The 27,866-nt window shown below is 40.4% G+C and overlaps 2 protein-coding genes across 2 annotated transcripts; both read left to right on the forward strand.

The window, feature by feature from the left end:
- Positions 1 to 3,699: 3,699 nt before the first annotated feature.
- On the forward strand, positions 3,700 to 13,983 carry dars2 (aspartyl-tRNA synthetase 2, mitochondrial). The gene is made up of 17 exons (XM_004565061.6): positions 3,700 to 4,155; positions 4,561 to 4,660; positions 5,244 to 5,307; positions 5,400 to 5,501; positions 5,932 to 6,027; positions 6,102 to 6,225; positions 6,408 to 6,454; positions 6,665 to 6,771; positions 8,689 to 8,758; positions 10,436 to 10,615; positions 10,746 to 10,853; positions 10,992 to 11,054; positions 11,204 to 11,356; positions 11,448 to 11,666; positions 11,754 to 11,864; positions 11,969 to 12,044; positions 13,474 to 13,983. Exons 1-17 carry the CDS (start codon positions 3,981 to 3,983, stop codon positions 13,656 to 13,658), a joined length of 1,980 nt encoding a protein of 659 aa, XP_004565118.3. The 5' UTR covers positions 3,700 to 3,980; the 3' UTR covers positions 13,659 to 13,983.
- A 1,289-nt stretch (positions 13,984 to 15,272) lies between these two features.
- bpnt2 (3'(2'), 5'-bisphosphate nucleotidase 2) lies at positions 15,273 to 27,776 on the forward strand. Its single transcript, XM_004565063.3, has 8 exons — positions 15,273 to 15,893; positions 19,075 to 19,147; positions 19,428 to 19,574; positions 19,750 to 19,909; positions 21,640 to 21,735; positions 22,829 to 22,990; positions 23,300 to 23,434; positions 23,826 to 27,776. The coding sequence occupies exons 1-8, from the start codon at positions 15,751 to 15,753 to the stop codon at positions 23,969 to 23,971; spliced, it is 1,062 nt and encodes a 353-aa protein (XP_004565120.1). The 5' UTR covers positions 15,273 to 15,750; the 3' UTR covers positions 23,972 to 27,776.
- Positions 27,777 to 27,866: the final 90 nt, after the last annotated feature.

Genomic DNA, 27,866 nt, shown 5'->3' on the forward strand with positions numbered 1-27,866 from the left:
TGGTGTGTACAGAAAAGTCCTTAGGTTCACCTTTCAGAAGAACATGTGCAAAATACATCAAACTCTACATTTCATCTCTTTAAAAAAATAAACACAAAAAGTCAAAGCAGCGTTGGTCAGGTTTGATCCTACACTGATCGTGTATTCATTCTCAACCCTGCAGCCCACGCTTCCCAATGTCAAGAATATGGTCATTCATACTAATAAGACCTTCAATAATAGTGCTAGTAAGTTATACTGCTGAGCGCTAATTAATGCGTCTCCATGCTGATCCCACTCCTAACAGTAGAGGGCAGCAGAGTGATCACACCAGCTTAAAAGATGCGTCATATAGACTGGAGAGGCAGCAACACTGGCTGGTCTCAAAGATCAGAGGGCTTGATTTCCCAGCAGCTTCTTATCCAAAAATTCTCTTTGCTCACAGAAATGTGAAGAAACAAAGAAAGGAAACTTTGGAGAGACCAAGCCCTCGTCTTACTTATGTATATATATATATATATATATATTTATCAACATGCCTCTGGTTTAATATAGATTACGTACAGAGCAACATTTGTGTTCATTACACACAAACGGATTGGGCCGTTTCCTCGTACACAGACATCAGAGGGTATTTGGTTGCCGACATCCACAGAACAGCTTTGGAGCATTGCTAGTAAAAAAAAATGACATTAGTGCAAATTCAGGGAGTGCAGAATTATTAGGCAAGTTGTATTTTTGAGGAATAATTTTATTATTGAACAACAACCATGTTCTCAATGAACCCAAAAAACTCATTAATATCAAAGCTGAATGTTTTTGGAAGTAGTTTTTAGTTTGTTTTTAGTTTTAGCTATTTTAGGGGGATATCTGTGTGTGCAGGTGACTATTACTGTGCATAATTATTAGGCAACTTAACAAAAAACAAATATATACCCATTTCAATTTTTTTTTACCAGTGAAACCAATATAACATCTCCACATTCACAAATATACGTTTCTGACATTCAAAAACAAACCAAAACCAAATCAGCGACCAATATAGCCACCTTTCTTTGCAAGGACACTCAAAAGCCTGCCATCCATGGATCCTGTCAGTGTTTTGATCTGTTCAACATCAACATTGCGTGCAGCAGCAACCACAGCCTCCCAGACACTGTTCAGAGAGGTGTACTGTTTTCCCTCCTTGTAAATCTCACATTTGATGATGGACCACAGGTTCTCAATGGGGTTCAGATCAGGTGAACAAGGTGGCCATGTCATTAGTTTTTCTTCTTTTATACCCTTTCTTGCCAGCCACGCTGTGGAGTACTTGGACGCGTGTGATGGAGCATTGTCCTGCATGAAAATCATGTTTTTCTTGAAGGATGCAGACTTCTTCCTGTACCACTGCTTGAAGAAGGTGTCTTCCAGAAACTGGCAGTAGGACTGGGAGTTGAGCTTGACTCCATCCTCAACCCGAAAAGGCCCCACAAGCTCATCTTTGATGATACCAGCCCAAACCAGTTCTGGCGTCTGAGTCGGACTGGAGCTCTCTGCCCTTTACCAATCCAGCCACGGGCCCATCCATCTGGCCCATCAAGACTCACTCTCATTTCATCAGTCCATAAAACCTTAGAAAAACCAGTCTTGAGATATTTCTTGGCCCAGTCTTGACGTTTCAGCTTGTGTGTCTTGTTCAGTGGTGGTCGTCTTTCAGCCTTTCTTACCTTGGCCATGTCTCTGAGTATTACACACCTTGTGCTTTTGGGCACTCCAGTGATGTTGCAGCTCTGAAATATGGCCAAACTGGTGGCAAGTGGCATCTTGGCAGCTGCACGCTTGACTTTTCTCAGTTCATGGGCAGTTATTTGGCGCCTTGGTTTTTCCACACGCTTCTTGCGACCCTGTTGACTATTTTGAATGAAACGCTTGATTGTTCGATGATCACGCTTCAGAAGCTTTGCAATTTTGAGACTGCTGCATCCCTCTGCAAGATATCTCACTATTTTTGACTTTTCTGAGCCTGTCAAGTCCTTCTTTTGACCCATTTTGCCAAAGGAAAGGACGTTGCCTAATAATTATGCACACCTGATATAGGGTGTTGATGTCATTAGACCACACCCCTTCTCATTACAGAGATGCACATCACCTAATATGCTTAATTGGTAGTAGGCTTTCGAGCCTATACAGCTTGGAGTAAGACAACATGCATGAAGAGGTTGATGTGGACAAAATACTCATTTGCCTAATAATTCTGCACTCCCTGTATTAGGGCACGGTGGTTAGCACTGTTGCCGCACAGCAAGAAGGTCCTGAGTTCAATTCCACCATCAGGCCGGGGTCTTTCTGTGTGGAGTTTGCATGTTCTCCCCGTGTTTGCGTGGGTTCCCTCCGGGTACTCCGGCTTCCTCCCACCCTCCAAAGACATGCAGCTTGTGGGGATAGGTTAATTGGATAATCCAAATTGCCACTAGGTGTGAATGTGCGAGTGAATGTGAGTATGAATGGTTGTCTGTCCTTGTGTGTTGGCCCTGTGACAGACTGGCGACCTGTCCAGGGTGTACCCCGCCTTTCGCCCTATGACAGCTGGGATTGGCTCCAGCACCCCCCGCGACCCTGAAAAGGATAAGCGGAAGCGAATGGATGGATGTACAGATCACTATAAATATCAAGAATTAACAGAGAGTGGGTGTTCGCCCAGGGCACCAAACAGGCTAAGTGGGAACATACATACAATCCTTTCAAAGAAAAAGGAAAAAGCTCCTCTCCACTGCACATGGGTGAGGCTGTGTGCCTGAGATGACCACAGTAGTGACAGCGTCTCTCTGTCAAGACCAGAAAACCGGCTGTTTGCAAAATGTGACGCCTGAACTTGGGGCTTAAAGGGATTACTTTTTACATATACTGACCTGATAATTTGAAGATTTGGCCATGATCATGATAAGCTTTTAAATGGGGAAATATAATAGCACTGTCATAATACTTAAAGTACAAATGAAAATATAGAAATTAGTGTTGTATAAATTTAAAATGATACAATGAACTGCCTAAGGGAACTGTAAAAATTAATATAAATGGAAAATACAGAGACATTCGATACAGACATCTGTAGAGACAGAATTAATGAACAGAATGCAATAATACATTAAGGCCACATATACAAGGAGAAGCGGAAAACAAACCACAAGGGGAGATATATCTCATCTCAGATAAGCAGTTAGGAAGATGCTTTAAAACAGTTGTGTCATTGCACTGTTAGAACTCAGTGCAATGAACTATCACAAACTATCACAAATTTCTGTCATTTTACACATTTATTGTGGAGTTTCACTGCACACACAGCCCACTTATGATCGAGTGGGCTGTCATGTCTCATCCAGTCATGCGGCACACAGCCCACTCGATCATAAGTGGGCTGTGTGTGGCCCACGATGTGACACGAGTTTGACACCACTCTTTATAATATATGTTTTCTGTGGTTTATTTTCTTAAACAAATTTAACGAGTTAAGAAGAGAACAAACTTGGGGTTGGTTTTGTAATTCTAATGCTGCGTATAAATAATCTGGCAACAGACTAAATAACATCCTTGAAAAACTAAACTAAAAGTTGCGTTGTCTCTAGAAAAAGAATCGGAGATTGATGAAATCTTGAAAGCGTGTGGACTTTTTCCTCGCGAGTTAGATCGATCATGTCGCAGGTTGACTGTTCTCGTCTAGCAACGTGACGTCACGTCCGGTAAAAATGCGCCGATTGCCACATGACTGGATGAGACTGAACAGATGCACAGCAGCCCATCCTCATGAGCAGGCAGTCGTGAAAACTTCTCACGAGTCTTATCCGGATCCAGGAAGAGTAACGGCAGCTCACCTGCTCTCACTGCCGTGGAGCTTCATAATGCTCACATTACAACCTTAAGGACTCTGCAAGCCTGTTACTCTGAGGGAGAGGAGTGCGACAGACACGGCTCTGAATAACATGCTCTCCTCAGCCTGAGCTTCACTCTGTGTTTTGAAAGAAATGGCAACAAAAGGCAGGCTGGTGCTGCGGAGTGTGTTCACAGGACTCAGAGCTCATGCTGTCTGGTATCAGAGCTCAGCTTCGACTCCCAGTCAAGGTCGGCTGCTGTGGAGACCTCAGCTCAGACATCTGAGCTGCTCATACGGACTCTGCGGGGCTGCTCCGCCCTCCACAGGTACTCATCAGCTGGCTGTACTCCAGCCTGTACACTGACGTGACGTGCGTGCGCCCAATGCCACTACTTCTTCTACTGGTCTTCTACTGGTCTTCGCCTGTCTACATTTGTAGTTATTGGACAGGATTCTCAGTTGAGTCCAGCTTGTCCACATCATTCATGTTTCATTAGAATCCTTTAGAATCTTCCACTTTGTAGGAGACGTGTTTGCTTGTATTATCTAAGACTTTTGGACACTTATTATTTTGTAAAACATTTGTTCTTCCGTCTCTGTAAAAACTGTAATTCTATACATTTCTGCATATCTGTTAATGCGGCAGAAATTCACTTCAGTTTCAGTAAGTACTTAAAATGAGTATCAAAGTGTAACTTGTGACTTGTGTCCCAAATCCATCTTACGATCAGGTCCCAGCAGTCTGTCGTTCAGGAGTCACACCTGTGGAGAACTGCGATCAGATGATGCGGGGAAGAAAGTCACTCTGTGTGGCTGGGTCCAGTATCTCAGGTAGTCAGCCACTGGTTGATTGATATGACTGAGCCCCCAGTGTGTTTTACAGATGGCTGTAGTAACCCACTGTTGTACCTCTCTCCTGACCTCCAAAACCGAAAGTGTCCAATTTGGGTTAATCGCTCTATAAGACCTTTGCCGGTTCTTGTGTAATTTGGCGTTCCCCAGCCTTTTCTCCCCGTTTCCCTTGCTTAAGAATGGCTTCATGACAACCAGCTGAAAATGGTCAGGTGCAAGGACTGGACTGGAAATGAGTGAAAAAGCAGCAAACGTCTTTAAGAAAACCTCTGGGTGCTGGTTTAGCTCACTGGGATGAGCAGGCCGTATGTCTGAGAGTGGCCAGCACAGGTTTGAATCCGACCCGCAACCCTTTGCCACACGTGTTCCCCTCTCTCTCCGTCACTCTTCACTGTACTCTATCGAGTACAAGCAGAAAAAGGCCAAAAAAAATTTAAGTAAAACTCTGAAAGATCTCAAGAAAGCCAAGAGAACTAAGACCATCTTAAAAAAAGTTCTTTCATCATTCTTCAAAGGGTCTCATATAAATTTGAGAAACAGTATGTGTCTCTGCCCCCTACAGGCAGGACCTGTTCGTCATCCTGCGAGACTTCAGCGGCTTGACACAAATTCTAATTCCTCAGGAAGTATGGAAGAAAACAACAAAATACACTAACATTACCAATGAACGCTGTGCTGTAAAATACAGAACTAAATAGTTTGTTTCCTCTGTTTTAAGTCTCCAAGTACTTTGAAAGCCACGTTGTGCAATCTGACGCCCGAGTCTGTCATCAAGGTTACAGGAACAGTCAGGAACCGACCAGTGGGGCAGGAGAACAAGGTCTGTACGTGCTTCTGAAGGTGCAGTGAAACACCACCCACCTGCAGGGGGTGGTGAGGAAAGTCTAGTTCCTGTACTTTGAGTTTAACCCACATGGGCCAGGAATCCTAATTACTACAGCATCCAGTCACACTGTGCTTAATATACTGAGTGCCTGGTTTTAAACGTGGAAGGGGAAAAAAAGTACCAACACTCTCTCATCAATATGTTTCACTATATTTATCAAATAGCATAATAATGTTCTGTCCTTTAATGAACATAGTAAAGGACAGGGATCAGAAACTTTCTTTTCCAAGGAGTGACTGTCTGTCCTAAATAATCTGGTGAATTGATACCATTTCATCAATCTTAAATTGCTTTCTGTAGCAATATAATGAGACTTTTGGTGATTAGTCGCCTAATTCTGTTTTGAATCGTGTGTTTAAACCAGGAGATGCCGACAGGAGAGATCGAAGTCTTGGCAGAGAATGTGGAGGTCTTCAATGTGTGCCAGAAGCTGCCGTTTGAGATAAAAGACTTTGTCAAAGTAAGTAACTTAACGTTACATGGACGTGGACTATTGAGCACGCTGTAATAATAAAAAATTTTTTTACTCACCAGAAGTCTGAGTCATTGCGGATGCAGTATCGCTACCTGGACCTGAGGTCATCACAGATGCAGAAGAACCTAAGACTGAGATCCCAGCTGGTGATGAAGATGAGGGAGTATCTCTGTAATGTGCACGGTATGGACAGCCATGTTTGTGTTCTGTCTTTAATTTGCCCAGACATAAAAGGTCACAGGACTGTCACTGATGTTGTTGCCTGTAAGAGGAAACCAGGTGCAGGAACTAATCTGTTCTTGCTGTAGCAAGCTCTGATTTTCATATGCTTTTTGCTGCTGTTGTTGTTTTGCTGTAATGAATAGGCTTTGTGGATGTGGAAACTCCCACTCTGTTCAAAAGGACACCAGGGGTAAGACATTTGTAGACATTTTTACATGTTTACCAGGTTAAAGAGCAGAAACTTGCACAACAATCCACCTTTAATGGTCTATAAGAACAGTTTCTAAAAAATTCTTTGGTTCTATTAAATATAAATATAACAGCAAAAACATAATTTGGCTTACATGTTATGGTTTCATATCTGATATTTTAATGAACTTAATGAGTGTTTGTGTTTTAGGGAGCCAAAGAGTTTGTGGTTCCCTCCAGAGAGCCAGGATTATTTTACTCTTTACCCCAGAGTCCACAGCAGTTTAAGCAGCTTCTCATGGTGGCTGGTGTAGACAGGTGGGTGCAGGCTCCACAATCTGCTATTTAACAGAAAGATGTTTGTTGTTTTTAAACGCTGCACTGGTCCAGATCGAAAACAGAGTTAAAAGGGAACGAATAGTGAGCATACAGTTCTGGTCAGAAGTTTTCATCCACTCGTCGGGAGCATGAATGTCATGGTAATTTGGGGCTTTTAATGATGATGTACATACATGCGTCTTTAATGTATGTATGTACAAGGTTCTACAGTGTCTTTTAACTACTGGTTAGTGATCATGATTTTGCCCTTTTTGCCAGTATAAAAATGATTTTTTGACAGCATTCATTGGACTGACCAGCACTCAAGAATGGGGAAAGAACTCACTTAAGGTCTTGGAAGGAGACCTGTAGATGTATACAAACTGGGAAGGTCTGTTGGAGACCTTTCTAAACAACTGAATACTGCAAGATAATAAATTCAAACAACTGCATGTAAATGCAAATTGTTTGGATTGTTTGGAAGAAGACCAATTTCTCCCTCAGAGGAGAGGAAATTGATTAGGTTATTCAGGAAACAACCCAGGAAGCACAGGGCTTAAGACTGCCATGAACTTGAACATTAGTGCCACTTTCCCAAGTGAAACAAGTTTTATATTACATGGACTGAGAGGGTGCTGACCCAGAAAGTGAAGAGGTTTTATGGTTGGACGAGACAAAGATTGAGCTATTAGGCCACAATTACAAGGGGTATGTTTGGAGGATTAAGATGAGACTTTCAAATCTAAGAGGACCATACCAACCGTCAAGCATGGTGGTGGTAGCATCAAGCTTTGGGGATGTTTTGCCACCAGTGATACGGGTAAATTGCCCAAAATAGAGAGAATAATATAGGAGGACTACTTCCAAATTTTTCAACAAATCCACAGCTGGACAGTTGAAACGGTCTTCCCAATACTGCAACCTCAACCTAGTTGAAAATTTGTTGGTTACACATAAAGGCTGGGACCAGGAAACCAACCAATTTAAATGAACTCTAAAAATTCTACCAAGAAGTGGTGGTCAAATATCCATTGAGAATTATGCCACAAGCTTGTTGACGGCTACTCAAAGCGTCTCGTCGAGGCAAAGCATTGTAAGGGACATTAGAGAAATAATAGTCAAGTTATATTTGTTATTAAAGATGTATGCTGTACATAAAGCACGTGTATCATTCCACCCTGGGAAAAAACAGTTCAAAGAGGTTATTTAAAATTACTGTCACGTTTATGTTCACGATGAGCGTCTGCAAACTTCTGACCACCATCAGCTAATAAGAAACCATTTTAACCTCCTAAGACCCAAACTCTTTCATGGCATGCGTTTTTAATTTCTCTTTGATATTTGGGCTGATTGGGACCTGATGAATGTAAAAACAAACAATTACCAGTTGTTGTTTTGTTTTTTAACCTGATTTTTGTTTCTAAGAAAAATGAGAGCCACATATGAGGATATTCGTTTAAAATTCGATAGAACAGTAGCAGTATAATGTCCTCGTAAGTGGATATCAGGCCCTTGTAGAGCAAAATTGAGTATTTTGTTCTAAATAACCCAAAATATGATGTCCACATATGTGGACGCCAGGTCCTAGGAGGTTAAAGCAAGTTTGCTATACCAGCCTAAAATGTGATGACTAGGCATGGAGCAAATACTGGAGATTCGTACTCTGTGTGTGAAACATGTACTTGGATAAAAGAGAAAAAAGCCTAGGGGTATTAATCTTATGTCACTGCCTATATACCGGGGAGAAGAACCAAAGGATGATTGCACTCCCATACTGAAATAAAGCACTTAGACCTGACTGATTTCCACTGCTGACAGCTTTGCACACATAACAGAATTTTTAGAAGTCCACCACGTTAGAGTCAGAACCTGCTGTTAATGGCCAACAACCTCTGTCTTCTGTCTCCTCTGTGGCAGGTACTTTCAGATAGCCCGGTGCTACAGAGACGAAGGCTCCAAACCAGACAGGCAGCCTGAATTCACCCAGGTGAGATGGAATACACACAAGTTTGAAGCGCCACAGTTTAAAAAAAGAAAAATACATTTTTCAGTCTGTTTCAGACATGAGATATTTGAAATTGCTGGCCAACCTCCCATATATCTGTTTACAAGTAGTCCTCTTCATGCATGTGTGACATATGCAGCACACGCGCAGCAGTGCAGGCAAATAGTTGTGTGCACACTCACAGACACAGCTGAACATGGACATTTAAAAAAAAAAAAAAAAAACTAACAGGAGAAGTTGCAAAAGCTATCCAGAGCTCAGAGCCAACTGCGGTATGAGCAACAAATCAAAACAAATGACAGATTCGTGAAAAAGAGAAAACGACTGATGTCCTGTTAGCTTTGAGTATATGATTAAACTGCCCTTTCCTATACTGGGAGTCAAACCTCAGCTGCCTGTGTGAAAATCTGGAATCTTAACCACTAGAAGTTTGTTCAGTTTCTGAAATAAAATGTCTGACTTCAAACCCGCCCATACGGAAAAGAAATAGTAAAAACTTATATGTGATTACTCATGAAAGTGGCCACTTTCATGAGTAAATCATATAAGGCTTACATGATTTACTCATGAAAGTGGCCACTTTCGCATTACTTTCATACATTGTTTTAGTAAGTATCCAAAACATACAAGTTTCATTATATAATTTTTCAAGGGATCTTATATCTGTTTTCACACTTATATGCTTTTCATACAAGTTTCACACAAGACAGATACAAACTTTATAAGATTTATATATATATCTTTTCCATATGGGCGATTTCGTACCACTTGTGTGTGTAGACCACCTGTTAGTTTTAATATTTTATCAGCTGACTGGTGCATTCAACAGCTAATTAAACTGTGTAGTGTAGCTCACCTGCCTGAAGTACAGGTGAGCATACTGGGTGTTGAATCCAGGCCACTTGTGTGAAAAACAGGAATCCTAACCTGTATCAAAATGTTATGCTTCAAATCTAATTGCGTGCCGTTCGTGCATGTAGTCCAGGATTCTCCTTCTCAAACTACTGTGACAAATTGGATATTTTTGTCCTCTGCTGAGCCTAAGCATTATGGATTTTTTTTTAAATCCACAAAAGTTATATATAAAGGTACTGCTAAGATTTGATATTTTATCACCCCACTGTTGCATAAAACTGCTAAAAAATAATAATTTAAAATGCTAAGAAATGTAATAATAAAGTACTTAAAGGACGAATTAAAAAAACTAATACAGAATAATTAAACTGTACTTTTTACATGGCAGCTCACTTCCCAGATGTAAAGCACACAATATAATTTACTGTAAATCTTGATCGAGCCTGTCTCGATGTTTCAAGTTGATTCCAAAGCTCTTTTTTGTTTGGATCCTGCTGCTGCTGGAATTCTTTTACAGCTGTGAGTGAAAACATTGCAAACAATGATGTGCGTAATTTAAAAGGTTTGCTGATTTTGCACCAAAATAAGATTTGCAAACACATACTGGTGCCATCTTTGCTCCTGTGATATTTTATCACAGATTTCAATTCAGGATTGTGTGAGTACCATGTGTCTCTCCTGTAATCTGAGTACATATAGTCCGATTAGTCTGGCCCATAGACCGGCCTGTTGTCACATACATGTGACATGTTGGATCATGTCATGTTGTCTGAATTCTGAAAATCCTCTTGTCGTTTCTCCCAGGTGGACATAGAGATGTCTTTTGTGGACCAGGCAGGTATCATGTCACTGGTGGAGGGTTTGCTGCAGTACTCTTGGCCTGCAGAACGTGGTCCTCTTAAGGCTCCTTTCCAAACTCTGACATATGAAGAGGCCATGAGGGACTACGGTGTGGACAAACCCGACACCAGATTCAACATGAAGGTGTTTGATTTCTTGGGGTCCTAACTGAAACTATGTCCTTACTGAACATGCTACATCTTTTACTCTTTTGTTTAATGTACAACATGAGTGAATTATATGATTTTTTTATTTTATTTGTCTATTTGTGCAGCTAATAGACCTCAGTCAGATCTTCCTTTCCACGGAAATTGAATTCCTCCAATCAGCTCTTGGCCAACCAGGAGGCTCCGTTCGGGCCGTCTGTGTCCCCAGTGGAGCAGTAAGAACAGAACCATTTCCTGTGGCAGAGAATGCTGAAAATGTAGAACAGAAGATGTGTTTTTGTGCCACAAGAGAAGCTGACAACTCTCATATGTGAATTTGTGTGTCTCACATTATGTTTTCTTTCTTGTAACAGAAACTTTTCACTGGGAAGGATTTGGAAGAACTGAAACAAATAGCCAAGACTCAGTTTGGACAGGTAGGTCTCTTATCCTTTTCTTTCTTTTACGCCTCACGTTGTTCTGAGATAAACACTTGTGTGTTACAAACACTTGTGTGTTACAAACACTTGTGTGTTACAAACACTAGTAGAAAGTCACAAGTTGTGTTTTCTCCTCGTGCGTTAAGGAGCTGAGCCTGGTGCTGGTCAGAGCAGACGGGACATTGAAGTCTCCCCTGAAGAAGCTGCTGTCTTCGTCTGTCACAGACGAGCTGCTGAAGTGGACTGAAGCCAAGCCAGGAGACCTGCTTCTGATTGCAGCAGGCTCCCACCACACTGTTGTAAGAGGCTTGGTTTGAGTCGGCTGTCAAACAAAGAAGCACAGAGCTGATACAAACGCTCCCTTCATCTGACTCTCTTTTCTGCTCTCAGTGCCCATTGCTGGGTCATCTTCGCCTGCAGTGTGCAAAGCTCCTGGAGTCTCATGGTGTGGTCGTGCGTGACCCCTCAGCCTTCCACTTCCTGTGGGTCGTGGACTTTCCTCTCTTCTTGCCCAAAGAAGATGATCCAGAGGAGCTGGAATCAGCTCATCATCCATTTACTGCACCAGTGCCAGAGGACACACGGTTACTCTATACTGATCCACATAAGGTACTCGTGTAGTACTTTATTAGTTATTTTTAATTATGTAGAAAAATGCAGGATGTATCGTCTGTTTGTAAATTCTGTATTTCACAGGTTCGTGGTCAGCACTATGACCTGGTGTTAAATGGCTGTGAGATCGGAGGAGGCTCCATTCGCATCCACAAAGCCTCAGAGCAGTTTTATGTACTGAAGAATGTCCTTAAGGTCAGTGGCTTCCTCCATCTTGGTGCAGTTCAGTCTTTCACTTATGAAAGAGTGGGACGTTTCAGTGTTAACACTAACTGTTTCCAACTGTTTTTGTGTTTCAGGAGGACCCCGGACTTCTCTCCCACCTCCTCGAGGCCTTGGATTCAGGAGCGCCGCCTCATGGAGGCATTGCTCTGGGTGAGCTCAACTCTGCTCGATTTATCACTGAGCTCGTATATGACTTACATGTGTGCATACACTGGGTTTTTACTAACCACACGGTATCAACCTGATATCATTGCTTTCACTCTAAATATTGTTTGTAGGCGGTCCAGTTTCCCTAACCACTGAAAAGAGATCAGTGTATTTTCTTGAATTGCTCTTAGCACTAACACATATCCATGGCAACATGCTTGATTTTAGTTACACATGTTTCTCCATTAGTTGTATATAAATCCCCACTATAGCACTAACTGGGTAATTATTAGTGTTCCCATGCCATTCATTAGGCAGGTCATTCTTCAGCCCACAAACCACTGTCTCGTGCTACAACGCCAGCAGCTAAAGTCCACATAATTATTTACAGTGCTGGACCAAGACAATAAGGATGGATCAGTTTATAATTCATTTGTGGGATTTTTATGTTTTAGCTCATAACTGTATGAGATTTCTCAGAATGTTTGTTGTTCAAACTTAGAGTTAACATTTTGGTACGCTGAACAGAGAAGGAGAGACACTTACAGTTGGATGGTACTTTTATTAAAATTTCTGGTCAATTTGTGCATCCGAGTTTGTGAATGAATAATTTAAGGCTGGAGTAACTGTGTGTGTTTGTTTTTTTTTTTTTTTTTGTTATTATATATTTTGTGCCATATCCCAGCATCAGGCACCTTAAGGCACCTAATATTGTAAATACTCTCTAAAAAATAATACAGAGAGAACCCAACAATCTTGAAATGTCCTTTGAGCAAGCACTTGGTGACAGAGGGAAGGAAAAGCTCCTTTTTAACAGGAAGACACATCTAGCAGAACCAAGCTCAGGGAGGGGCGGTCATCTGCTGTGACTGGTTGGAGGTGAGGGGAGGGACACAGGACAAAAGACATGCTGCAGAGACACAATCCAAACTGCTCTGTAGTTTGTGAGTCTTGTGGTTCTTTGTTTGGTATTTGTTTTGTGTGAAGTGTGTGAATAGAAATGATAAAGTTGAAAGCTGTACTTTCTGGTTTGACCACAGGGTGGCAACACTGTCACTGTTTGTGTCATTAGCTGGCACACAGTGACACCTGAATAAGATGTTCAGAGCAGAGCAGCACCGGGCCTGAATGGAGTTTCAGTAACTGTGAGCAAGTCAGTTATTGTGCAAAATGATTTGGGTTTGGAAGATGTGACTTGACAAATGCGCAGCAGTGCTGAACTTGTCTGACTCTTACTATTAGCCCATTTCAGCTGTATCTGTCTGTACCATTCGACTGAACACGATCAAGCTTTTTTCTGCCAGGTCCTTAGTATAAAATGCATGTATTGCGAAGCCTGCATGGACAATTGAACAGTGAATTCAGAGTAAATTGTGCAATATTGAACAGTATATTGATCAAGTTGTCTCTTTATTTCTTTATCCTTTTCTAGGTTTGGATCGACTGGTCTCAATAATAGTCGGAGCTCCCAGCATCCGCGACGTAATCGCCTTCCCCAAGTCATTCCGCGGTCATGACCTCATGAGCCGTGCACCCGACTTGGTGTCTGAAGAGGACCTGAAGTGTTACCACATTTCTGTTAAAATGCCAACAGAGCAAGGAAGAGAGGGAAAGTGATTAAGAAGAACCACAGACATCGAAGGATGTCTGTGTAGTCCCAGGTCTGGTGAGGCTGAGGAGATGTGCAGACTATCAGCAGACAGCAAAAAGACTTTGAGGCTGTAAGATCTGTGCCAGATGGCAAAACAACAGAGACAAGAGATACTTGTGGCTGCATTGATGCTGCCGTCCCTCTATGTTTGTGGTCCTTCGTATCAAGTTTTTTAGATATTTATATCTTTTTACTGATTCTGTACAGCTGCTTATTATGGGGTGGTTTGGTGTACATGTTCAAATGAGGCATTATATGAAATAATAATAAATCTATAATGTCATTGTTTTTGATGCCAAGAAGTTCAATTTCAGCATGTGCAGAACTTTAAAATCCAAAAGTCAGAGATTCTCACTTATGATTTTCATGATGATCTTCATACATCTTCTGTGTAATGTAAATAAAAACAGCAAGCAATGATTTGAAAATGACGTAAACCCATATTTTAGTCTCAGTACGTGTATCATTTCATGGGAAATATTAGCTCAGTTTGAATTTGATGGTCGCTAGATACAACTAACAGGTCAGAAACAGTAATGAGAGCATCTTAGTGAATCTGTTTCTTAGAAGTAAGAATGGGATAGAGGTTCACCAGTCGGAAGAACACTGTTTACAAATTATAGAATGATTTCAGAATCATTTCCTCAATGTAAAATTGTGATTACTGAAAAAAAAATTTCATATCGGTGCATAATATACCAGAATCTGGAGAAATCTCTGTGCGCAACAATTAGGCTGAAATTTGTGTGTGTGATTAGTGCATGGACTCGGGAGTAATCCCAGAACTGTGAACACCAAAATATACTGATTAAAGCAAAGAAGAAGCCATATAGGAATATGATCCAAAAGCACTGCTGTGTTAATAAAATTGACTGAGGCAAAGTGGAAACTGTTCTGTGGCCACATAAATCTAGCAACTAGCCAACTTTGATAGTAATCTGGATTCGTAAAATAAATTAGTATAGATAAATAATAAACATGTTTATTTTTTCATTCGTTTATTAAAATAAACGGGAGGTTTGCACATACTGTAGGCGCATCCGTCACTGTCAGTGCACAGTATGTGTAGTGTTACATAAAACTTGTGAATTTGTCTACTGAAGATATTGTTTTTAGTGCATGTCATTCACCTTTAACTAGAAAGGGAACCAGTTTCTCCTAAAAAAGAAAAGAAATAAGGAAGTCACTTATTAGAGACTTTGCAAGCCTAAAAGCTATATGCTTGCAAAGTCAATATTATGCATTTATAACTCGCTAATATGCATAAGAAGTCAAATTAGGATAGCATTACGATAAAAAGAACCCAATTTTAGTAAAAATATTAAAAACTAATAATTTTCATAAATCATGAACAGTTTTGTGACAAAATATGATTTTTTGTTAGGTAAAGATCGGTTTCCAAAGCTTATCTAATATTTATTGGCTATAGTAAGTTTTTTTTAATCATCCTAATGTATTTTTTCTAAATGGAAGAATTTTAGTAGTAATAAAAATAAGTGCTATCTGGAAGTTTAACGGCAATTTAAAAAAAAAAAAAAAGTCAAGACGCAGAAGAACTGACAGCAGTGACGAAAGCAGCAATAACCCGGAAGGGAAGTGAGCAGTCGCGACATCTGTAGGTGCATAGGGAAAATGAGTGAACAGAGGTGTGTTTGTTCTGCTGTGAACACTTGGCTCGTTTCAGTTAGTTAACAGCGAGAACCAGGAGCGGGGGAGCTGTCCAAGAATCGGAATGTCGTTCTAAACGGGAGCGGTGGCCTCGTTTTTGGGTGAATTCTCTCAGACATGTCGGACGATGCTAAACGGCTAGTCAGCTGCTAAAAAATAGGCAGTGTGTTGGGTTATTTGACAGCTTGTTTCCTAGCTTTGTTTTAGCACAGTCGACGTGTTTATCAGAAGATTAGCTGGCAGTTGTGAGGCAACGCGGATCTAGGTTTTCGTGACTGGCGGCGGGGGACAGCCACGTCAGCTAGCTCCTGTAAGCACTTATGTGCTTTTATTTTGGATTTGAGTAATCATTTTCCGGCTAAAAAACCCGAAAAGGCTCTCCGTGTAGCCATGGCTCCGATGGGTATCCGGTTGTCACCGCTCGGTGTGGCGGTGTTCTGTCTCCTTGGAGTCGGTGTCATCTACCACCTGTATTCCGGGGTCATCTCCAGCCGCCTGGCTGCCTTCAGGTCCCAGACTCCCCTCTCAACACAGTAAGTGGTAAAACGTGATAAAACTTGTCACTGCTCGTAGAGTGTCTGTGGTTTTATTCTCATGTACATGTCTCTAAAATGCATTTATTTTCTTGTCAGCTGACACAATTCTTTGTTAATAGATGAAGCGCGCGAGTTTATCTGGTGACAGTATGACGCCAAAGAACTGTGCTGATGCGTGTTCGTAATTTCTCTCCCTGACGTTCTTATTCGCACACATTTTTATGGGATCTGCTGTTAGTGAGCCCTACAACTGCAGCATACACTTTATACCAGGGGTGCCCAATCCCAGTCCACGAGGGCCGGTGTCCCTGCAGGTTTTAGATGTGTCCTTGATCCATCACAGCTGATTTAAATGGATAAATGACCTTCTCAACATGTCTTGAAGTTCTCCAGAGGCTTGGTAATGAACTTATCATGTGATTCAGGTGTGTTGACCCAGGGTGAGATCTAAAACCTGCAGGGACACCGGCCCTCGCGGACTGGGATTGGGGACCCCTGCTTTATACTATCTGTACTCGGAGCGGATGTTAGTCCGCTCCTGGTATACTGCCAGCGGGGCAGTCCAACCAGATTAACCCATCACATGTCTGCACCGTGCACAATACATCATACATGGCATCTGCAGGTGTCAGTGGTTTTATGTACCGTTCCCTCACAAAGAAACTACCTGTAAGGTTTCTTAGAAAGGAACCTATTAACACCTTCTGGCAGATGATCTCAGATTTATTGATGTAATTGTAACTCAAACTCTGATGTTAATCTTCATGGTTGAGCTGAAATCTGGTCAGAATGAAGAAGGTGCACATATGTGACAGGTTAATCTGGTTGGTCTTCCCCGTTGGCAGCATACAGGGAGAGCTCACTAACATCCACTCTGAGAACAGATAGCAGTTGGTACCTCACTGTCACCAGGTAATCTGAAACACAGGCTCATATCACTCTTACATTTACATGTAACACTTGACAGTTTCAGGCAGTAAAATTAAAGTATAAGTGTCTTTATTTTTCAATAAGTTAAGGAAATAACTTGCCACAGTTTCAATGGATTTAGTTCTTCTCAAGGCTGTCACTTCATGCAGCCCCACTATGATGCAGGGCTTTGTGAGGCACATGCAACATGTGGCAGGGCTCTTTGTTCTGAACTTGACTCTGAATGATTTTGCCTGTGCAGTTGGCTTTGTTGTCCTGCAGAATGAATATGCCTTTCTAAACGACTCTGTGTAGTTTAGGGGGAAAAAAATAGAGATAGAGAACTGGCTTTAGGTAAGAGGGTTGTAATCAGTGTGGGTTTTGTGAATACTGTGATAGCACTGGTATGTTTTGTTTAAAAAATGCCTAGGACTAGCCTTGATGTAGTTCTGTGACACTGTTTGAAACTAAACACTGCCTCAGCCCATTTTAAAATCTCCAAATCTTTGGCTAAATACCCACACCTATAATCACAAGGCTAAGATGAAGCTATGTCATCCCTTTTCTAGTTCTTTATTGACAAGACCAGCCAGCAAATGAAGAATAACATTCAGTACTGCGCAAAAGTCTTGATCCAGCCTTCATTTCTTACTAAAAAAATGTTAAATAGCTGCAGCAATTTATTGAAACATTCAAGCATACAACACAAACGTGTTTGTGTAATTTCAAGAAGTTTGAAAGGCTGAACTCTCTTAGGTAATCTTTCCTATAATTTCTTTAAGTAGTCGAAGGACATTCAAAGTTCTTTGGATGTTGGCTGCGTTTTGTTCCGTTCTCTTGTCAAAATCATCCCACCCTGAGTCAATAATGTTTAAGTCCCAGCTCTAAGGATGCCAATCCATGATTGATGATGTTCATTTGTCCATTTTTCTATCCGGGTACTCTTTTACTACGTTTGCAGAGTCTTTGGGATCTTTTTCATGCTGAAAAATGAAAGAGTTTAAGATACTGCTTATCTTTATTTTTTAGGCCCACTTTTTCTTTTGTCCTCTACTTGTTTAGATTCCTCAACATTATTTTGCTAAGGATGCACTTCGTACCATGCAGAGATAGTCCAAGTTTTCAGCTAAAAGCTGATAAGCATTTTATTATCCGATGCCTTTCAACCTGTTATCTTGGGTATTTTTGTAACTTCAACTAAAGAAATTGGAGTAAACTTTATTATACTGCTGCTAATAAAGTGCTTAAATAGAACTTAAAATTGGCTCTTTGCTAAGTTGTCTTTCATGTGTAGGCAGAACGCTGGCTCATCACTTGAGCTGGATGCCTTTTTTATGTGTGAATGATTTATATGTCAGTGTTAAGTGGTTTAAGAAAGAAATATATTCATCTCACAATGATCAGGTTCAAATACTGGACTGAAAATGACGGAATGTCAGAGGTCATTCAAGCTCCCATTTCAACAACATTGAATTATTAAATAGTTACCAGAAATGTCAACCTGGCTGGTGTGCGTGTGAATTTTTATTAGCGATCACCCAATAGCAACATTAATCATTGTCATTAAGGTAATGGCTACCAGACTGTAGTTGGATAAAAGATCAATAAATATTGCAGGCTGAATGGTTTGCATATTGAGCTGTGGCAGAGTGGACACAATGCTCGCTGTGTGGCGGACCAAAGAGTGAAATCCAGAACGGAGCAGTCAAATCAGACTGTTTGAGGCCTGAAGAGCTGCGACTGAGGCAGAGCAGTGTGAACTTTTTTCTTCTTTTTTTTTTTTCAGTTGTTTTTATTTTGGCATAAGCTCACTTTATCCAAAGTTCATTTTTAATATTTTCATAGTGCTGCTCTTTTATAATAATTAAATTATTTGGATGTGTTAGGTATTGTATTGTTTGCTGTACCCTTTGTTTATTAGTAGGTTCTAAAATATAATTTACTGTCATGATCTGTAATGAAATGATTAAAACCTCCAAACGTGATCCTAAATACGTAGCTGAGTAAAACTAACGTGTAACTGGGAAAATTTGATAAAAGTTAACAAGTTTACTTTGTCAAGAAATGACGTACTTGTCATTACTGCTATTACTTCAAGATGAGCTCAAAGCTTTCCCCATAGTATCAAAAGTACTACTAAATATTATTGAGTTTGAAATTCTAGCATCATATAAAACCTGATAAGGCTCATACAGTTTCAGCAGGTTAGCTGTGAGGAAAAGTTCATTGGGAAGCTAACGATTCTTGTTTTGTCCATTTATCCATGCAGGCAGAGAAGAACAGTGGACTTGAGGGACCTGTTGGCTGTCTCAATGGAGGCAGCAGAACTAGGTGGCAAAGAGGTAAGAGTTCAATTTTATTTAAGCCCCATATGACTGAAAATAAAATTTCTTGCCACTGACAAATTTGTGTCAATCTCTGATTGTAGTTAAATATTGATGTTTTTATGTTTCAAAAGAAAAAAACCTTTCTAAACGACTCCTTCACAGATATCAAGCAAACCATCTGCAAAGTGTAGAATAAACTGGATAATGAATGAATTTATAGAGAAAAGTAAGCCACACACAGCCATCATTAGCTGGTGAAAATGTGAGCTTTGTTTTGCTTTGTAAATCTCTCTAGGTAAAGCAGGTGCGTGAAGAAAATGTCCTGCAGGAGAAATCAAAGGGCAAAACAAAGGAAGGAGCTAACGATCCACTCACTATGGGCGACCTGCAGTCTCACAGAAAGATGTTTTACCTACTGAAGAACACATTCCCTGAAGTTACGGTGAGCCCAGATTTCTTTACCTCTGCATGCTGCCTTGAAATCTCCTGGGAAAACACAAATTATCTTGCCTTGTATTTGTTGGCAGGTGAGGGCTCTCATTTATAAGCGGCTCCACAAATCTGGGAGTTAAATCACAAACTGGGACTAATCTCCCTCTCTGTGTGTTTGTTTTTAGGTGAACAGTGAAGAACACGACAACATGGAGGATAATTCAATACAATGGAGCCAGAACATTCCAGGTGCAATAAGTGAGAAGTTTAAGGGGAGCAGTGACATTCCAGTCGAGAGCATTACTGTGTGGATCGATCCCCTAGACGCGACACAGGAATACACAGGTGTGCATATCACTGACGCTCAGCCAGCCTCATCTCATACTGATATCATATTTGAAGTTCCACAGGAGAATGGTATATTCAACTAATAGTGTGGCAGCTTGTGTGCTCTCAGTGAGGTTTTTCTTATTTTGTGTATGATGTTTGATGATGTCAAATCTACCATTTTCAAAACAAAAGATAGAATAGACTATAGAGGGTTTGTGTGTGTCTGTTTATTCTATTCAAAATGGGTGGTTGAGCATGGCCGAGCTAAGATCCTGTGGGACTTCCAGATACGGATTGGCTAACCAACCGGACATAGTAGTGGTGGACAAGCAGAGGAAGACGGCTGTAGTGATAGATGTAGCAATACTTAATGACAGCAACATCAGGAAGAAGGAACACGAGACGCTCGAGAAATACTGAGAGAAAGGCTCGAGAAGATGTGGAGGGGGAAGGCAACAGTAGTCCATGGTAATTGGAGCGCTCGGTGCAGTAACCCTGTCTCGAAAACATGTAATTAATTCCCATTTCTTGAATTGAATCTGCAAAAATAATAAATATATTTTCATAGGCATTAAATAGTATTTCTGCACCAAAAAGGTGATTCTGAAAGTGCTGTTAGATGGAAACGTGGTGTATTTTGGCATGGTGTGGACAAGAGAACATAAGACAAATAAATAAGGGATTGCTCAAGCCTTTTGCACAATACTGTATAAAATCATTTGTTGGAAATTGATTAAAAGAAATCCAGTTACACAAGTTCAGTAAAGATCTGTTTGTTTCCTCGACACAAGGCCATTGAACATGCTCAGAATTGCACAACTGAGATGTTTTGGTTTATTCTAAAGCTCATTATTTGTTAAATAAAGAAAAATATATCCTGATAAAATGTCTTTACAGTCAGTATTGTTATATAAAACAGTGTTATATAACAACAATTGACCTCTTTATTAATATAGAGCAGGAGAAACTCCGCTGTATTCTCGTTTTAATATAAATTATTAATTTATATTAAAATGAGATTAAAATTGAATAATAATTTATTTGTAAAATATATCATGTCATTAGCATTCTTTCTCATGATGTACCCGGGTAACAGTTTAAATGTTGGCCTGTTTCGTTGGCAGCCTCCCAGATGGAGGAACACACTGGGTGCTGATGTGTATTTGTGAGACTGACTCTGTGAACGTGTCCTTATGTATGCGCATACTGAGTCTCTGTGGGTGACAGGCTGTGCACATGACCTACTTTAGTTTAAAATTAGTATGCTGGTTGCTGTACGCTTGAAAAGCGTGCAGTGGGCGGTAATTAAAGCAGAAGTGTGTTTAGAGATGATTAGTTGATTTAGGTGACTGACAATGAGTCGCCGACGTCCAACGTTTCCACCGGCCACAGTGACGTGTTCTAAACTGAAGCATGTTGATTTCTTAAGAAGTAGCATGTGAGGCTGCGGAAAGGCTTTCAGTGCCATGCAAATTTAATATGAAAGTGATACTTGTATTGTGCTGGGATCCATAACTGTGTTATTAAGGAACATTTCTGTGGAAAAAGTAAAGCCAGAGAGAGTCATTTTCAAACGCTTGTATATCAAGCTTAAACATTTAAACTGCCACGGGACCCTTTGGGTTTTAACAACAGCATAAATTATTGTTGTGATTCATGCATTTTATTCTAGATCAAGATGTCTTTTTATCCGTTTCTGTCTTATCCTCATTCTGCCTTCTGCCTCTTTGCTCATCTGTCCACAGAGAATCTGGTGAAATATGTGACCACCATGGTGTGTGTGGCTGTAGATGGTAAACCTGTGATTGGAGTTGTACACCAGCCATTTGCTGGCTTCACTGGTAAGGTTAAGTGCTTCAGCCGCTTTCACATTAAACAAGGCTCCACATTTTATTGTTACACATCCAGTCCAATAATATAAGGTCATTGTTGAGCGAAGTCAGCTTCTTGGGTGATTGGCCAAGTCCATCACTTGGTGAGTTTTCAGGGGCGTTTTCTTTTTCTAAGTTATTGGTCTTCCCATTTGGGAAGTCATCTTGGTAAATAAGTAAACTGTAAAGCACAACTGCGTCACAATTGCTGTGTTACGGTGCAGAAGCAGCAAATTCTGGTGCTACACAGTTAATCAAATGTCAAGTGCCGGAAACCATTCGTTCCTCTTCCTTTGGAGCTTGGCCAATAGAGGCTGGCTCTAAAAGTATCACATTCTCTGTAGACTTCCCTGTTACAATGCCCAATTTGGCCATAAAGAATTTTTAATAGGCTGGTATAAAAACCTGTTGTGCTGTCAGTGGATATTTCTCACTTCAGCAGCTGTACAGGGTTGAATATGTTTACAACTTACCTCTGGATTTTCTTAAGGACTACTGTTATTAGGGGCATGGCTGCTTGGACTGACAGTTGAAGGCACAGGCAGCTCTATCTGATGGATGTCTGTGAGGCGTCACCTTCGTTAATAGTTTGGCTATTTTGCTGTGAGGCACCGAACACCCGATACACTTTGTGCATACATTGTACGTTTAAAAAAAAAAAAAAAAAAAAGCTTCTTGCTCTGCATTTTGAAGCCTCGTGTCTCAGCTCCTAAAAACAGATCTCCCTCTTTATGTTCTAAACATTCACCAGCTGCTAATGCAATGAGCAGCATACACCATTTTAAAGCCAAAATAATCCAGAAGACTTATTGTGTTTATTTGTATTCAGAGCGCCACTATTACACTGCACACACCTGCATATTGGCATTTGTCAATCACTTGGAAAAGTTGAACATATACAAAAAAACATGTGTAACTTTGGGCCAAATTGCTTTAAATGTATTTGGGGTTTTTTGCAAACATTTATTCATTTATTTTAACTGTAAAAGACTTTTTCTCTCTCTGAAAAAGAGACATTTACAGCTTCTTCCGTCTCTCTGTGTACTTTTCATCATTCCTTCAGCCTGGGCGGTCGTAGGTCATGGATCAAATGTGAATCGCCGCTCATCCTACAACGCCAGCCCTAAGAAAGTGATAGTATCACGTTCTCACTCTGGAAAAGTTAAAAATCGTATTCGGAATGCTTTTGGAAACAGCACAACAATCATAGAAGCAGGTGGAGCAGGTGAGTGGTCCCTTACATTTATTTAATATTTAAAAGTCAAAGGCTTTAATTGCACTTAAATGTCTAGTTTTCAAATCCATTTTCCATTCACACAAAGACTTTGTGTTGCAGTCAGTTAGTTAGTTTCTATAATTTAAGAAAATGCACTGCACAGTGTGTTTTTATTGTTGCTTTTTTTTTTTCTAATGTATGTTTTTAAATTTTAAAAATTTTCCTTTTTTCCTGCTTTCAAACATTAGTACAAGATGTCATACCTCAGCTATGGCGGATGAGGATGCTAACATGGTTTAATATTTCTGTCTTTCTCAGGATACAAAGTACTGTCACTGCTGGACACACATTCAAGTGAGACAAGCCTTACAGAGGAGGCAGATGTTTACGTCCACACCACCGTTATTAAGAAGTGGGACATCTGTGCTGGTGCTGCACTACTGACTGAACTGGGTAACGTAGCAAAGATTTTTTTCCAGCCTGTCCTGTTTTCCCACTTCATTAAATTAACAAGAGCATTGTGAGATGGTACGTCTCAGACGAGGCTAAAAAGATCACTACACAATAAGCACGAGTCCTCGTCAAGAAGCTTCTGGTTCCAGTTTCATTTGAAAAGATTTAATACATTATCCTATTTTTATATAACTGTCCATAATATTTTGGACAATCCAAACAGCAAACTGAACCAATCATGCAGCCTCCTTAATGAAAGTAACAGTTATTACCTTAGGCTGCATGTTGGCTTAACTACACCTAAACAGATACTTCAAAAGAAATGAAATACTAAATGCAGCTGTATTGTTGTCCAATGACCATTTCAATCATGTAATCACTGTGATTGTAGGAGGCCAAATGACAACTCTAAAGGGAGAGAACATCGACTACAGAGGAGCTCCAGAAAATGAAGGAGGACTGGTGGCCAGTGTAGGTATAGATCACGAGGCCTTACTGAAAAGACTACGAGGTAACACAGACAATGACAAGCAGTGAAACACACGGAGACAGGGCCATAGGTGGTTTGATTAGGGTGACACAGCAGCCAGCAAGAGTGGGCTGGAAACATAATCAGGCCTGCATGATTTCATCATCATGGGACACCAAACATCTACCATCAAGTTGCACTGGAGTCACAATTACCAGCATGGACAAAAGAGCAGGACTGTGGAGCCAAATTGGCTATGACTGGAAACTGCAACAGCTGGCACAATGGCTCTGAATACTCACTCCTCTGAAAGCATACTTTCTTGCAGCTTGGAGAACCGACATGTCTTCCTTTTGTCAGGAACTTGCATACAAGGACATACAGTGGAAAACAACCCCCCACCCCCCAAACTGAGGAGCACAACACTGAACACTGCAACAAAACCCACAGAGGGACATCTCTGGTGTTCATCGTCTTTATCACAACAATCAGAAGAGAAAACAAGAATAAGAAAAGAACATGTTACAGGCAAGCACACTAGAATACTCATCAAGATTGAGTAATCCCCCTCATTATTATTATTATTATTATTATTATTATTAGTAGTAGTAGTAGTAGTAGTACTAATAGTACCATAGTAGTATTATTTGAGACTGGGCAAATACACTCCATATGTCTTCATATCATAAACTTCCACTGTAATATGGGGTTAACTACCCTATGTTATATGAACACATCACAGTTCACTTGTAATAGTTTACTTTGCTGTTCTTGATCACACTTGAGCTGCAGGTCTATCAAACTGTAGTCCAGGGTCTCTTGTAATATATACACCCATCCATCCATCCTCTTCTGCTTATCCTTGTCAGGGTCGTGGGAGGGCTGCAGCCTATCTCAGCTACACTGTAAAATATATTCAGTCACGAGTCAGTCAGCACATGTATTTCACAAGATGTAGTCCAAAATGTCTGCTTCTACTCCTATAAAAATCAAAAGGCTATTTGCGGTCTGATCCTGGGACAAATACAAATTGATGATGTAGCATGCTCCTGACCTGATAGACCACCTTTGGGCTTGGACACTGAAAGCTGCTTTTTAGTCTGCGAGTTGTGACTCACGGCCTGTTTCTATTCATCCTGAGAGCTGCATGAAGGTTTGGTCGTTTCGACACAGGTTGTGATGTTTGCTCTCTGTGAAGTCCAAATATGAACTCCCAGAGAGTATGGGATATGACTGCAAGATTGAACAACCATACCAGATTTAAATTGGATTATTATTTTTAAATGTGTACAGTAAAGGGACTTTTTCCCACACCACATGATGTCCTTCCTTTCTCTTTCAGTGATGGGAGCTTTAATCAGCTAAAATAATGCAAAAGTTCCTATATTTCTGCATTCCTCTTCAGATTCCTGCAAATACATGAGTCAGACTTAGCGTGACGTCAGTCAGCACCTTCTCAGCTACTTCACACAGCGTCGCCTCCACCGTTTTACATACATGAGCAGAACATCAAAGCTAAAGACTACAGATTATACAGCAAGGGGATCTCACCTCTGCCGAGAGCAGTGTATAAGTCCCACCACATAAGCTCAGTCAAAATCATTGACATCAATTTAAAAGCAGAACGTCACAAGAAAATCAATCGTGTGTTTCAGTGGTGTCATGTTGCCATCAGCTAAATGTAACTTTTCTAAAAAACCTTTCATAGAGAAATGTATTTCACAGATGTATGTAAAACAACCTGAGCTGGACTGATGTATATTGTCTCCAGTTTGAAAACAATTTCTGCTACTGTGCAGTCTACACACTTGGAAAATTAATTGACGGGAAAAACTGCTGAAATGCCGGTGCCAGATTTGGTGGATGCTAAACTGTACACTGACTCCATGTGCATGGTTTTGAATTTTGATTAGCCTTTTAATTCTCTTAGTACTTCATCATACTGAAAATGTTGAACCTCTTCCTGCTTACTGCTCTGAAATCTTTCTGTACCGTCTGTCTGATATTTCTATAACCCCTGAAGCTGGACTGTTTCACTGTGAAATAATGCTAAATTGTGAAAAATCCCAGCGAAATACAAAGTCAAGGATGTGTCTTGAGCTTGTGAGTGACCTGTTCCTTTAGTTTGACTTGGGACCTTTTTGGTTGTTCCAAAAGTTCAATGGTGGGATTGGTCTGTTACAGACTGATGGTACTGCAGCTGTTTGAAGGCTGTTAGATGTTGGGTTTGCTAAGTGTAAAATATACAGTGTGACAAATTTCCATTGTACCTGATTTGAGTGTGTTTGATCTGCACTAAACTAGACTGTCAATGAATGTTTCTATGCTAACATCGGTTGATATACCAAGCGTCATTCTCTGTAGGCAGTTTAAGAGGGATTAGAGACTTTTCAAGTACTTGGGTAATGTTTCTTTGTGTTTGTGTTTTTGTGAGTGCTGTACATTGCCTTACTTTGTGCTTTTGTGTGAGAACTGTTTTCTAAGCTGGTGGCTCCATAAGGAGCTGCAAGAAATCTAAAGTCATTTTAACACAAGAACACATGTGTGCTACATATAAGAACGTACAACTGTGGAAAATATCCTGAGCTGATTTTCTGAGGTGAAGATTTTTTCTGCATAAAGTCTGCAGTAGATTTTTTATTTTATTTTTATTTTTTAAATTTACTCAAGCGTTAAATCTTTTTCCCTTCCCAAATGGTTAGAAAATGGAAAGTAAATTCCCAGATATCTTGGCCTTGACTGAATGTGAACCAGTTGTGATGATATGTTGTTTGTTTGGAACCAGAAAACCCTGGAGCTTCATGTGTGAAAATGTCTTCAAGTGATGCTATATCCATTAGTTTGTTGGTTCTACAAGAAAAGTTTTGAATTAAATAAGAAAAATATGAGAAAATATTATTAAGATAGAAGTCAGTTACAGACCTTTGTTGCCTTCTCCTCACACACTTGTAGGCAGCAGGTTTTCATTAGGAAAATCAATCTACAGTGAATCTGTAGGATACAATTATTAGACATTAAACAGGGCTACCATGCTCATAGACACCTGTAACTTTTGCTTAAATGGTGTATTCAGTTCCTTAAGCCTTGAGCACAGTGGGTGCTTTAGTAGTCGCAATGTCCTGCTCCTGTCGGACACTTTTAGAAACGATAATCAGTTGACCAAATGTTACCAAATCGTGTAACTTTTGGAAATTTACCAGAGTCCTTCCATTCTGATGTGACGTATTCAGCTGCAATGCTTCAGATGAAATGCATGTAAACCAGTGTTCACACTTCCGACCAGGGGTGGGAATTTGAATACAATATAGACAGAGCCTACTCATCTTGAATTTGTTTTGTTTTATTCTGTGTGGTTATCTGGCTGTCCCTGCCTTTCTAACAAGAGTAGGCTCAATTTGCATTTGGTTCGGACAGGGGATTCACATTTTATTCAAAATAAAACTAATAACAAATGACTTATTATTGGAGTGGGGTAGCAATGAGTTGATAGTCACTTCAGTTTACTGGTTTTAAATACTGTGTCTTCTATAGGACTCTGACACCTGTTTAAATCGTTCTGGTTCCAGCCATACAGAGGTCAAATCAGTTGTGTGGTTAACCTGACCACTCACTCTGCCTCTAACCAGCACATAAGGGCAATAATAATAAACTGTTTCTTTGAATTTGGAAGCTGGGTGGCATATTTATTCCAGTGTCGTCTGGGGCTTTTTACATGAAAGGGTAGTGGACAACTAAATCAGAAGCAATTAATGAAAGTTGGTGTGCTATTTAAAGGCTATGGAGTGAGGGTTACTGTCAGGTGGTTTGCTCTGTGAGTGATTAATCATTCTTTTGCTGTGAATTCTCAATAAAGCATATGTGTGCATGAAGGAATGGGCTGCGTAGTCTTTGATATTACTGTAGCAGACACATGGTAGCACTGAAACGGTTCAAGCATGATATAAAAATAGCACTTTTGTAGAG

The sequence above is a fragment of the Maylandia zebra genome, linkage group LG18 (genome assembly GCF_041146795.1).
Source record: "Maylandia zebra isolate NMK-2024a linkage group LG18, Mzebra_GT3a, whole genome shotgun sequence".
NCBI classification, from domain to species: domain Eukaryota; kingdom Metazoa; phylum Chordata; class Actinopteri; order Cichliformes; family Cichlidae; genus Maylandia; species Maylandia zebra.

What these genes read in the sequence shown, in the direction of transcription:
- bpnt2 (XM_004565063.3), top strand. Translation starts at nt 15,751, where the DNA reads ATGGCTCCGATGGGTATCCGGTTGTCACCGCTCGGTGTGGCGGTGTTC. An exon ending in CATAGAAGCAGGTGGAGCAG is followed by an intron (nt 22,991 to 23,299) that starts GTGAGTGGTCCC and finishes TGTCTTTCTCAG; the next exon opens with GATACAAAGTACTGTCACTG. An exon ending in TGCACTACTGACTGAACTGG is followed by an intron (nt 23,435 to 23,825) that starts GTAACGTAGCAA and finishes CTGTGATTGTAG; the next exon opens with GAGGCCAAATGACAACTCTA.
- dars2 (XM_004565061.6), top strand. Translation starts at nt 3,981, where the DNA reads ATGGCAACAAAAGGCAGGCTGGTGCTGCGGAGTGTGTTCACAGGACTC. An exon ending in GTATCTCTGTAATGTGCACG is followed by an intron (nt 6,226 to 6,407) that starts GTATGGACAGCC and finishes TGTAATGAATAG; the next exon opens with GCTTTGTGGATGTGGAAACT. An exon ending in GGCAGCCTGAATTCACCCAG is followed by an intron (nt 8,759 to 10,435) that starts GTGAGATGGAAT and finishes CGTTTCTCCCAG; the next exon opens with GTGGACATAGAGATGTCTTT.